The 14,281-nt window shown below is 36.8% G+C and overlaps 1 protein-coding gene across 1 annotated transcript in view; it reads left to right on the forward strand.

The window, feature by feature from the left end:
* LOC123768475 (phosphatidylinositol-3,5-bisphosphate 3-phosphatase MTMR3) overlaps positions 1 to 11,967 on the forward strand; it is a 44,948-nt gene extending 32,981 nt beyond the window's left edge. Inside the window, 1 exon segment of the mRNA XM_045759051.2 lies at positions 8,123 to 11,967. Coding sequence (XP_045615007.1) covers positions 8,123 to 8,276 — 154 coding nt within the window. The 3' untranslated portion in view covers positions 8,277 to 11,967.
* Positions 11,968 to 14,281: the final 2,314 nt, after the last annotated feature.

The raw sequence follows: 14,281 nt of genomic DNA on the forward strand, positions 1-14,281 counted from the left end.
TCATTCTTTTAATAATTTAATTACCCTTAATTCAAGGGTACATTTTTATTACAATTCTTTGGAATTTCTATTTTGACTTGATTGTTCAATTGCAGACAGTCCTATAGCAGCATATTGTAATTTAGGTCTTGACTTCCTTTTTATATATCATTTTAAGTTTGTACAGTATATACTTTCAGGAAAACATTATTTTCCAACAAAAATTGTAACAGATCACCTGATTGATGAGGTGAATTATATACATTATGCTGAAGAAGCCAAGGGAAAAATTAAATATGTAGCCTCCATATCTGAGATTTATAACTTACTAAACTTTATTATGAGTGACGATCTGAGGATTGCCAGTCTGTTTTTGAAGTTAATATTCTTGAGAGCTTCTTATTTATAAGGTCAGACCAGGTAGAACATAAGCCACTATACATAGAAACTTTTATTCATCCCAGTTCAGGGTCTATAAATAAAGGCTTGGGAAACATAAAACTTTGTGAGTTCTTAACCATGATAGTGAGGACTAGGGAGAGAGAGGACTTTGTGGGTTCTCAATCAGGACACGGTTACTGTTTGGACTCACATAGGCTGACACTACACATCGAGTGCCTTTGCCACACATTTTCCATATGTAGGAACTGTAGCTTAACTTTAACTGGATTAAATTGCTAATACTGTGTAGCTTTATTTTTTTTTACATGTAATTTTTAATGTACAATACTTCAGTAATGTATTTGATGTAAATAGGAGAGTAATTTATCTACTTTCCATACTATTGGCTTTATTAAATATGCATCTTTTTATGTAATAAGTAAGCAAGCACTGTATCATGTTCTCTGTATATCTTCCCTACAATATCTTTGCTCTTACATATACTGTGCTTTGACCATTAGCCCTCAGGTGGGCCCTGTTCTGTTTTACCACCTGCCTTTTTCTAAATTGATGTCTCGCTTTCAAGATTCTCTCGTGCTGTTCCAACCTTGCCCCCATGGAGGGTTCCCACTTGTAAAGTTTTGCAAGTCCTTGACTTGCATGATGAAGGCTTATAATATATTTACTATTATGATATGCCTTTTCCTTGAACACTCCTTCGCAATCACACTCCATTGAAGTATGTATTCACAGATGGGCCGAAGTCTGCCAACTCACATTGGCTACTCCGTTGTCTTTTCTGACCAGACCTGTATGTGCTGCCTACCCCCAGACTAGTATCTTCACAGCTAAACTGTGTGCAATTTTGTATGCTCTTTGACGCCAAGAAAAACGGTTAACAACGTTCCTTTGTCATTTCCAAAAAAGGCATTCCTTATTCATATTTCTACCTAGTCATTCATTCCCGAAATAGACTGCTGGCAGGGTCGTTAGAGGTTACAGGTTTTGTAACCTCGTGTGTTTTACTTCCTAATGTCCCTTAGATCATTTATCACTCGATGGAATCCTTGGTAAATCGGATACCTTTGATACTGCTTGGCTTGTGTCTTTTTGTTCTTGTATTGGCATCCTAAGTGATATTTAGGGCCTTTTGAATATCCACCAACACTGGTGGTCTTCCTGGCTTGGTGCCTTCCTTTGATAATTACTTATTTCTGTACATCTTTTAAATAAATTTATTTTTATTTATTATTTTATTATTATTATTATTGAGAAAATCCACTGGCGTTGTGAGGCGACACGAACCCGCGACCAAGGTTTTGCTAGCCACTTACTCTACTACTGTACCACCACAGATTGATAAAGGTCATACAATCTGATTTCTATTCAAATCACAGGAAGTCTGAAGACTACCTGAGATTTCAGTAGAAATACAGTTGTATGACTTTTACAAAGTCACTGGTGGTACAGTGGTAGAGTATGCAGCTGGCAAAGCCTTGGTCGCAGGTTTGTGTTGCCTCACAGCCCCAGTAGATTCTCTCATTGATGTATATTATGATAGTGAGATTTTCTGTGTTATTATTATTATTTACATATTATGTAAAGTTTTGAAATATTGTACAGTGTAACACCTGTACTTCCTTTGGATATTCATGGGTGACTTTGCAACATCATTATTCTAAAGTTAATGTAATATATATTTACCTTGGAAATTACCACAGAAATTTGTGTGGCTAGTCCTCGTTGATACTTATAGGTGGAGTACTGACACAGTACACTAGTACTATGTTGAGTGCAAAACAAGCACCATGAAACTTCCACACTTGCTACAGTATCTCACTAACTCCCAATTAGCTGCATGATATAGAAATGTTACCTTGTACCTGCCTTAAATACAGACACTAGGGATGAAGAGTGAAAACTACACAGGCTGTGACTAGGCTTTTTATGTGCTTGTAAGGTTGGAATCGATGCACAACAAAATCAAATTAATGTGATGTTTAAATGAGAAAATCAGTAGGAGCTATGAAGAGGATTGGAATTAATACCAGGTTGCAATGCTTTGACCATGTCGTGGTGTAGTGGTCTAAGGCGTGTGCTTGGAAGTACCCACAGCATATGTACAAATCCTCCTCATGGCTCCTATTAATTTTCTCATTACAACCAATAGCCCTTAAGAAGAAACAAAGTGCATATATTGCAGTCAGTTTCCACAGCTAAGGGACTAGCTATTCAATTACTCTCATCACTTGTAGATTGCTTAACAAATAAATGATAGCATTTATTGTCAACAAAAAAAAAGGTTTTAGATTGGAAATGATATAGGCTTGTATGTACAGTACTAGTATGTTTTATTATGCCTGTCATTCTTGGCATTTCAAATAAATACACAGCATCTCTATATATGTATTCTTTATTTATTTTTATTTAGTTTGTGGGTACCTGGTCAAACGTTGCTTGGGCTAGAGTTACAGCCTCATCAGCTCCCAAAGTAAGAACCATCTCCAGGCTGTGATATACTCTTCCACACTATTTAGTCATTAGATTCTTTATACTGTACATTATATTTTTTTTTAGAATATTTAGTATTCACTTTATGTAGTGTATTTACATAGGTATGTTTGGTTTGGGTATTTTTGCTGCAAGATATCACCTGGAATAAGTCACATTTGGTGCTAATAAATAACAGTACCGTATTGTTGTCACATGGAGCATATGATCAGCCCTTGATTTGTGCAATATTGAACAGTGTAGATTGGGTGGCATGTGTTTTTTTTATTACAAAGTTTCATTATGTGCAGGTGAGTTTTGACATTATGTAGTAGAGTATTAGTACAGGTTACTGGATGATCTGTGGATCTACCACATTGCCAAACTGCATGAAGCTCTCACACTTACCATATTTCTTGTGATTTCAAATCTTTTTGGCTATTACTTTATTGCACCTTTCAAGCATTCCCTACTTCGTTGTGTAGTTTTTATGAACAGTGGAGGGTGAACATATCAGTGACTACTGGCTATGAGATCTAGTACTTTATGCCCCTTCTCCCAGCTATTTTTACCTCTCTTAACATTAGTGGTTTTAATATATTTTGTCTTACGTTGTAGATTTAAATGGTTTCAACAACCTTTTCTTTCAATGCACCTGTACACTTACTTTCACTTACCAACCACCTGTACAGGAAACGAGAACTTTCTTGCATCTTTGACTCGATTGTGTGTCCAGCTTCCATTGATGTCTCCTGTCTTACCTCTTTTTAATTTAAATATCCTGTCTTTGTCTGTTCTGTTGTCTCTTCTCCACAGGATCTGGTATGTAGTTATCATATCCCCCTCAGTTTCTTCTCTCCTAAGGTTGTAAGGGCGAGTTCTCTCAACCTTTTCCTATAGTTGAAGCCTCTCATTTCTGATACTAATCTAGTTGTAAACCTCTGAACTTTTTTCAAGTTTTTGTTTATGTTTCACAGGGTGTGGGTTCCATGCTAGTGCTGCATACTCAATTAATGGTCTCACATACACGTATGGGCTTGAAAGCAATCTTGTTTAGACTCTTAAATGACTTTTTTTACATTTGCTAACTTCTTATATTTTGCTGATGTTATGTTCATATGAGCTTCTACTGTTAAGGTTCTGGTTATGCCTACTCCTAGGTCTATTTCTCTTACTGTTTCTTGTAATTACCATCACTATAGATAGTGTAGTTGTGCATTTAAATGCAGGTCTCCTGTCTCTCGTACCCATTTTTATTATACTAATTTGGATTGAAGCAACTATTTATCTGCTCACTCCTTAAGTTTGTCAAGGTCTTCTTGAACACCCTACAGTCCTCCTCAGTTCTTGCCCTCATTATCCTTACATCATCTCCAAGCATTGACATACACCAGCTCACTTGGTGAGATTATTTGCATACATTAAAAAGTGCCATGGTCTTAGGATACAGCCCTGTGGAACACCACTTTCCACTCCTCTCCAGCCTGACATCCTACTCTAGGACCCAGTCAAGTGCTCCTGTACTGAATCCAATGCCTGTTCTGTTATCCCCACTTCTCTCTCCATCTTATGTATTAGTTTCTGTTTGAGGAATTGTATCAAAAGCTTTATGGCATTCTAGGAAGATGCAATCTACCCATCCTTAATTTTCTTGTCTTATTTTGATGACCCAATCGTAGAATTCAATTAAGATTGTTAAAGCATGATTTTCCTTCTGAAACATGTACATGTTATAATAAACATGTATATGTTAAAATGTTTACAATACATTTTCTGATTTTCGATAGAATTTTGTACGAAATGCATGTCAACGACACTGGTCTGTAGTTTTAATACTTAATGTCTGTCCCGTTTCTTGAATATTAGAACTACATTTACCTTTTCCAGGTTTCCAGTAGGTCTCCTGTCTCTAGTGTAATGTTGAACACTATAGCTAATGGGTAACAAAAGATCCCTGCAGTTTCCTTCAGTAACCAGGGTGACATCTGGTCTGATCCTACTGCTTTTGCTACATCCAGTTCCTCCACGTGTATTTTTACCTCATTTATATTAACTTCAATTCTGTCTAGTGATGTTATTTGGTTATCTATTGTTGTCACCCTTCCTGGGACACTTGGAATCTGGCTCTGGTTTGTAGACTTCCTGGAACTTTTTGTCGAGTTTTTTACACAGTCATTCTCATAGTGTTTTGCTCTGTCCACGTAGTTTGATGACATGGTCTTCTACCATTATTTTTCTCAGTGTGTGACTGCAACAGCTTAGGTTGGCTCTGTACTTTTGTTGCAATGTCATTTTCAAACTGCTCTGCTGCCATCCTAATTCTAGTGTACTCAATTCTGGCCCTCATTAGTGCCAACATTTTCTCTGTACCCATGTGTTTATATGTTTTCAATGCTGCTATTGTCTTCTTTTCGTCCTTACTCTTTTGAACATGGGTGTGCTCTTCTCCTTTTGTCCACTTCCTTCCTGAGAGGTATGAACTGTTTCGTTGCTTCTTTGCATTTCTGTGTTATGAGTTCAATCATCTCATTTGATGACTTTCTTTCCATTTCAGTCTCCCATTGAAACACCTGCAGATAATCTCTAACCCTTATGTAGGCCCATCTTCTGTGCCATATCCTTTTTACAAGTCCTTCAGTTCTACAGTTTTATCCAACACAATAATGCAGTGCTGGCTCTTAGTGGTACCTTATGTTTCAAGTTCTCTCTGTCATCTTCAAAACACCAGGTCTACACCAGCTGGTGGATCACCGCTTTCTCTTGCTGGTCTGGTTATGTTGCCACAAAGTATTTATCTATACAGTAATGTCCATAAATCTAGTTCTCCATGTTCCGTCTTTCTTGTTAGGATCCTCAATTGACCTGTCTTATTTCCCTGTTGTTAAAATCTCCAGGTATTAGGATCTTTACTTTGGATTTCCTTGTCACTGCTGTATTTTCTGTCGTGATAATATTTTGTTGCATTTATTATATTCCACCCTTGACCTTATTAATAACATTGAATGTTTAATTAATATGGTAAGTGAACTTTGGAGGCCTTTGGAACATATTCTCCTTTCTACCATGTAATGTACCTTTTAAGATTGAGTTGCATGATTTTGTTCCATATATTTTGCAGGAACATAATTCCCACACAAATCAAGGGCTATCTGTACTGTATATTTTAGTAGGTCCATGTTTATATGTAAGTGAATTGTTAAAGAAGTAATAACTTGCAGTAATACATTTCTAATATAATGCTATCCAGTAATTTATATATTTTGTATTAAATCTACATAACCAGTACTGTATATATACCTTGTAGACAAACTTGTTTTTCATTGGCACTAACTAAATTTGTAATGTTGATTTTCTTTCTCAAAATAGGATGCATGTTAATTTTACTTCAAATTTATAGGATAATTCATGTGCAAATTTTTTTCTTTTTATCAGATTGTATTAATTGATTTCTCATAAAGTTCATGTTCATATAATGTAAGTTTATTCTTCTTTCTTTTTGGGCATATCCAGTAAGTTCACTTGTATATACTGTGTTTACAGGAATTAAGGTCTGCCTCTTGGAATCTCTCTCATATCTGTTGAATCTGGTGCATTTGTTACTCCCAATATTCCAATACCCTTTGTATTTGCTCTGGAAATTGTGAATGGTGGTGACTTGACTTCAAGCTCATTCCACTTATTTACCACCTCCCTCATTTTGTTTTCCTTCCTGGAAAATGCAGTGAACACCTAACCCAAGCAAACCTAAATTTCAAAGTGGCATCTGCCTGAGACGCATTGGAAGCTGAAATCCAGAGGAAACAGACCTCACAGGACTTGGGTTGTCGGTGTCACTGACCCAATGTGCAGCATGGTGGAGGGCGAGAGGATGACCACCGTCTGGTAGCAAATATAAGTAGCCCTCAAACTCGCACATGGCAAGTATGGGCTGGATGGACTGAAAAACCATGCCAAAGACCCGTGAGGAGCTTACCAGGGCCTGTAGGCAGCTAGCCAATTAGGGTACCTAGGCACTGTGCTCCCTTGCCAGAGATAGATGTCAAGCACAGCAACAACAGCCCAGCTATGGGTTGTGGTGGCATATTGTATATAAAGAAACAAGCAAGTTCCAACATGCCCCAACACAACACCCCCAGCCAAGGGGCCCCAAACAGAGGAGTCAGACTAGTGAATATCCCTAGGTGAGGTTCTCCACCACAGTAGCCTGGACTCTCGGAGGCAAACTCTGAACACGCTAGAGAAAATATCTCTTCAGTGCAGGGGCAGTGCTAATGGGCACCCAGGGCACAACGAAGCCAAGCCCACACAACAAGCCAGAAAGAAAACTCATGTGAAGCAAAAACTCAAATATAGAAAAAGTACAAAGCAAATGGCCCCCACAGAAAAAGTCGAACGATGGCCAGCACTTAGTAGAAACATTAAGGCCCTGTAGGGCATTGGTGAAAGAACTGAGAAAGAGGGCGATTGCATGTAGAAGCCAGGCTGTCTGGTGGTGGCATTCAGTGTTATTGGTTTTGTATGTTTCACTTGTGTATCAATCATTTGCAACATTGTTTGGTGTTTTCAAGGCTTTGGTTTTTGTTAACTGTCTAATTGACTATAAAGTTTCAGCGACTTTCTAGATGCTTTCCCGGTGTGGTGGTAAATTGTCATTTGTTCTCATTCCATCTGAGGGAGGTAGAGTTTCAGCTCTAGTCCCACATAGGCTAAACAGAATTCTCGCATCTGATGTGACTCGAGGAGCAATCTCAGTGGGATAGCTTCAGTGAGCCACCAGGGCTCATGCAGAAAGAGGCATTTCATTACATTTAATGCTTCATTTTTATCTAGCATTTTATCAAAGATTAACAGATTTCATACTGTAAGGTGTTAGTTCATTTGAGTGTGTCCAATAGTTTATATATACAGTATTTTGTTGTTTTAAATTTCATGCTTTGGTTTTTGTTTTGCAGTCCTATTTATTTATTTATTTTTAACTGGCTAGAGCTCTTTCTTGTTGATAACTTTTTGTTTTGTATGAGGAAATCTGGTTTGTCCTTTTATTTATAACAACTTCTAATACTTGGTTTTCTCATTCTCTTTTGCTGTCACAATATCTAAAATGTGTAACATCTGTTCCATACTGAGTTTCCTGCATCATCTTTGTTTCTAGTTATATCATCCTTTACTTATTACCTAATTATCCATCAAAAGTTACAAATTAATAACTTAATTAAATCCGATTTTCTGTGTAAGCGGTGCTTCATTTTTCTTTTTTCTTTTTTTACTGCAGGAGTTGTGGTAAAATCTTCTGCTCCGAATGTTCCGAGCACAGCATCCCAATTCCTCGAGAGCAACTGTACCAACCAGTTAGGGTATGTGGATCCTGCTTCAATATTGGTATGGAACACACAAAACCAAAAATCTTGGCTGCTGCTTCAAATTAACTGGAGAGTAATGCAAATAAGGAACTAGTAATAAGGGTAGTAACTGGTCATTACAGATGTTAAGGGGCAAGTTGGCATGACTTTCTCTATTGTAAGGATGCAATTAGTTTTTACTGAATGTAATAGCAACAGTGCCACCAAACACAAGGAATTGTAATTGAAATCTCATAAAATTTAAATGGTAAATTTTATCAGTAGCAACCCCTTGATGCCAGTGAAAGCAAAGCTTTCTTGGTAACATCTGTCAATAGGGAAGTGCTCATTGGTAATATCAGTGTGCTGTGTGAGAAGTGCCGGGTCCTAGTATAGTCTCCTCCGTACTGCGCTTTCTTCGTCCCCTTCTCTTGCTGAGAAGCGGATACTTTTATTTTAAAATATTCAAATGACATTGTGCCAGAGGCAATTGAAGATGTATATTTGTTTTAACTGTTATCAGATAATTGTGTGTTCATAAAGTTTCTTTTGACCATTGAAAAGTTGGCATTTGTAAATTTTCACATGTGATAATACTGTGTTGATATTCATTTGATTCAATTTTGTCTGCATAAAAGTTATACTGCAAGTTATTTATCATTTTGAGGTGAGGGTGAGTTTTACAGAGTTATTTAGATATCTTAATAAGATACTTTGTTTTAGGATTTGTAGGAATGAAGTTATATATTTTTTTCCACGTGAACCTAATGCATAGCAAATAATTATCCCATAAAAACTTGGGAATGCACAATATCTGCTTTCACTTCACATATTATATTTTAGATATACAGGTACTGTATATGTATATATATATGTATATGTAATTTTCTGGGTGTATGCTGGTTGAAGGTATGTTACCCCAAGCATTCTGGTGAAGTGTGCTGTAATGTCAATATTATAAACTGTAAAGAAAGTAGGAAGATTATTTTTTGAGATTATGTGCAAATTTGGTAACCTGTAAATATTTGTTGGGGCAGTGATAGTTATTGTATATAAACTATTTTTGAATGATAATGATCTGTTACGATCATTTTCTTTGTGTTATGAACTTGTCACTAGAATATTTTATGCTAGGTATCGGTAGCCATTATGTAAAGTTCCTCGACACGGTTCATCGTAGCATTTCTGCTATTGATTCTGGAACTTAAGAGTTTGAGTGTAACCAACCATGTTATGTATAATACGGAGAGAGAGAGGGTGAGACCATATAGGTATTAACACCGGTATGGAGTGCGATCCTTGGGGTTGTAGTTGCTATAGTGATGTCTGAACCCTCCAGGTGGCTCTGTTTTTTTTTTTCTGCCTACTCTAAAAATTTTCTTTGCAGGATATTGATAAAAGTGGCTCTTGATGTGCTGGTTCATGACCAAGGTTTTAGTACTCCTGCTGTGGTTAGTGTATCGGTATACAATTCTCGTAGTAATTTGTAATAAAACTGTTTATAATTAGGGACAGTTATCTAACAAATGTGATACGATGCAAAGTAGGCCAACTTTATATATATATATATATATATAATATATATAAATTTCCTGGTGAAGAGTTGCTCATGTCAGTCAGTAGTAAGGGAAATTTTTGGATTTTGTGATGTTGAAAAGGTGGGGCAGAATTTATACTCCAGGTGTGCTAGTCATTGCTGTGCTCAATAAAGCCTTATGAATATTGTACATTGTTGTTCAGTTTTCAATATTTATTAAGTAATTAATTTGAATAGTTCATCTAAGTATTAAAACAGGTTCAATAACTTGTAGAGTTTAGTTATGTGAATATATTATATACTGTATAGGTTATAAACAGATGAATTATTTGGAAGGTATCATTAAACACAGACTACACTGAACACCAAACCAAAGTTATGGTTAAGGCACATCATATATATATTTACAATAATCCTGTATATTCCATATCAGTGATGTGGAAAACCCACATTTGCTTTAAGTATTCTCATAAGGTTTAATTGAGCTGAGCATGTAGGCCCAACACAACATGTATAGTAAATATAAAGCCTACAGTTGTAGAAATGAGTCATGGAGTATAAATAAAGAATATAGTTTGCCATGTATTGCTTAAACATTGGTTGAATTAACAAGTTTTGGCTTGTGTATACTCCATTATTTTTTTTTTTTTTTTTTTTTTTTTAAGAAAAAAGTTATGGCAAATGCAACCTTGATGTCCGATATTAATTTGGCTAATTGTCTGTATAAAATTAAATTATAGTGTCTTGACACATCATCTGAAATGGTATTTTTAGTCCATGCAGGAGGAATAGTTTCATTTTATTTTGTGTGTGCATCATCTTCCAGGTATTGAGCAAGGTAACAGGACTTGGTTTGAAAAATTACATCTATACATTAGCCAAGATCTCTACCTTATTTTTGCTCAAAGGAACACCCAGCTTGTTTACTGTAGTGTCTTCAGTACAGGGTTCTCAATGGTGAACTTGGGCAAAGCTCAAGGTGCCACAGAAAAGGCTTGTCACTACTGAATAAAGATGAAGCATAAATGATATGACATGACACTGTCCCTTGATCTGCTCTTGGCAAGACAGGCATTTATTAAAGCTATTAGCATCGTTGTTCAGAAACTTTAATTGTAATTCCAGAAAAGTAGGTTATGCCAGCTGATAAAACTGGAAGAGAATGCAAAGGCTGTGACATCTGTATGAAAATGTTATTCTAAAAAAATTTATCCCAAAATGCAAATAAACCAAATGCTAATTATAGATTTTGTACAGAGCCTAAAGTTGATTATTAACTTGTCATTCTTATCAGGCTGTATAAAAGGGAAGGCTTATGTTGTATGTTTAGACAAGTGTTTCTTACATATATGTTTTAAGCCTGCAATCAAATAATTTTAATTATTAAACCAATCTCATAATAAACTGCCTTCAAAAGTCTAAAAGGTACCTGTTGTTCCCTGGTTATTCATATTTATAATTGTTTAACAAATGCATGGAATTGTTAGCTCTATTCAAAGTCACTTAATATAGGTTTTCATAAAAGCTTTTTTTCCCCCCAATTAGTTTTAAATTGTTTTGAGAATCTTGAACCGAAGTTCTTCAGGTATCTCAAAAGGGTACAGTATAAACGAGAGAACTAGTGCCCCCCGTGAACTTATTATATAGAAACTATTTGTAAACTATCAATTTGGCAGGACGAGAATAGCACTTGATGCAGGCTCTAAAGATATGATTGTCATTCTCCTTGCAGTATGATGTGCCCCAGTGTTGTAGTAAGATATAGGTGCCATGTTATGATACTGCCAGAGAAACATATTTGATGCTCTTAGCATCACTGGCAGCATTAATATGCATGTCAATTCATTCAGTAATTATGATTGTTGAACCATTCCATTTTTACTGTTAAACAATATTGATATTTTATGAAAGTTTTTTTAATAGTTGGAAGTACAGTTTATTAACATTACTTCAATAGTCATAGTGACATTTTTGCCCTAGAAAATTAAACACTTGCAACACAATATTTTATATTCACATTTTAAATGTCATTATTTTTGGGTTGGGAATCACTGTATTAGCAACAAATCTTACAGTAATATTATTATTAGTGTTTAATATTATTCACATTGAGAATCTGAATGCTTTTAAGCTATGTCTGGGGCACGCATACTTGCCAGTCCTTGTGCACTAGCCTCCTTTAAATTAGTTATATATGTGTATAATATGTTAAATATCTGTAAATAAATGGATTAAGTTGAAGATAGTCTATTATCCTTTAATGCAAAAATGTTACTTTCCTGAAAAAGTTCATTTCAAAGTGAGGGCCACAAATCTAATGATGCAATATGATAAGTTGCTAAAGGTATTCATGGTCTGTCAGTACTGTATATTGATCTAAATGGATTGTAAATAAAATAAAATACATTTATCAACTTCCACAGGATGTTTACAGTATGAAAATTTTGTATTCATTAGTTTGTCAAGTGATTGCCACATGCTGGTGACCAGAAATGATTTCCAGCCGAATATTTTGTTTTACTGTAGCTTGAAGTATGTACTGTCATTAACCGACAGACTCTGGTTCCATAATGTCTTAATTGAGGAAGACTTAAAAGGTTCCAGAGCCAAGACACAACCCTGTAATGCAGTGTCAAGGACAAAATATTAAGGAATATGCTGGACACCATTCGGCAATGGGACGAGTGAAAATAAAGGAGCATTCGTCTGTCTCGCCCCAGAAGGTATGGGACAAGAGAGTATGACCTTTGCACACTCAATCCAAAGGCAAGTCACGTGCAAAGCTCCTGGGATCAATCATTCAACAATAGTAAATTTTATGTATAATGGATGGAGAATGACATGCCTCCCAGAAAGCCATAGTGCAACTTTTTGCTGTAAAGAACTTAAGCAATGACAAATGGCCCGGGGTGTCATGTTATCCTACTGCAAGTGAAGAGCTGGTGCTGAATTAGGGAGAAATTGTTAGTGACAGTAGATAAATATAATTCAGAGCTGAAAACACTAAGATCGTTAAGGGCAACCAGGACAAGTGTGTGATACTTCACTACCCTGGTAAACCTTTATACTGGAGAGAAGAGGTAGAGGGGGGGGAAAAAAGAGAAGGGAGGAGGGGTTACAGAAGCAGAGAATAGGGTTATGGATGAACAGAGACTGAAAAACAAATGCCAGAACTACTGAAGGAACAAACAGGGAAGGGCTTGGGAAAAAATGTGTACACACAGAGGGAAGCTGAAAGGAACACACTTGGCATCAGGATGCAGTGGGGCAGGAAAACGAGGGCTGCCTGTCGAGGCATCATGATTGAGGAAATGGAAACGGTTAAGTTGCTTTGGACTAAAGAGCGGGGTTAGGATCCCAATGTGCAGCTCTTGCACAACTGATGTCTTAGATGAGACTTCAGATAACATAGTTGGTGACTTGCCTCAGAGAAGGCAATAGTCCCTAAGCTTCAGGTTGAAGATGGCCTATTCTTACCAATATTAAGTACACGACAAAAAAGCAAGATGGGCACCACCATAATTAATGCAGTGGACCAACAAAGTCTGACAATCAGTCTTAGGATCACTGGCTTCACTACATACGAGCAAAATAAGAGAAAACATTTTCTTGGAATGATACTAGCACATTTGAGGTAATATGTGGTAAGCACATATGCTTACCACAAGGTAGCTATATGAACATATTGACTTGGATGATAGTGTGTCTAGATCTATAAGATTGTCTTAATGTCATAGCAATCACAAAGGTCCCTGCCCCTAACAATGAGTTGGTGAGGGAGAATTACTGTGCCGAAGCTGGCATTCGGACACACTTTTGGAGACCCCATACTGGAACCTCACCAATGCATAAGTGGACAACTAGGTGGTCAACCCCTCTTCTGCTGGGGATGGAAGGTAACTAGGTGTATTTGAACCTACCAACTGAAGGTGAAAATGAAGTAAAAATAACCAAGGATCGAGTTCATGAATTTAAGATAAAGATATTTAATTCATGTAAGTTGACTCTTCATATCATGAAATGTAGGAACAAAGAAAGGGGGCAAGAATGAATATGATTACTACAGTAGTGAGGGGATGAGGAAGGGCGTACAAATCATGATGAGAGCTGTACAGGACAACAAACCAGTCAGTCGCCACAGTTGGACGGTGAGAATCAAAAGGAAGACCTGAGCATGGCCAGGTCATGGCTCAATACAGATGAGGCTGTGGAGCCACTAGGAACTTCCCCTCAGGATAAGTAAATACCATTCCTTCACACTGTCCTGACTCATGGGGCCTGGTCACTTGTCATATTTGGCCCATATGGAAGTAATGATCAATGGAATTAAGGAGGACGGACCCAAAGACTATGGGATACCATCAGCCAGGGTAGCGAGCCCAAGTCAGCACAAAATAGGGTGCATTTTGCCCCCCCCCCCCTCAGTTTTCAAAATGTCACCAATCTGACTCGTGATCGTTTTTTTATACCGGAAATATACCAAATTAGTGAAAATGGCGATGGGTCACGAAAAACACCCTGAATAAAGTTAACTGAAGAAGAGGGTAACAAACTG

The sequence above is a fragment of the Procambarus clarkii genome, chromosome 35, assembly GCF_040958095.1.
Source record: "Procambarus clarkii isolate CNS0578487 chromosome 35, FALCON_Pclarkii_2.0, whole genome shotgun sequence".
Classification (NCBI taxonomy): Eukaryota; Metazoa; Arthropoda; class Malacostraca; order Decapoda; family Cambaridae; genus Procambarus; species Procambarus clarkii.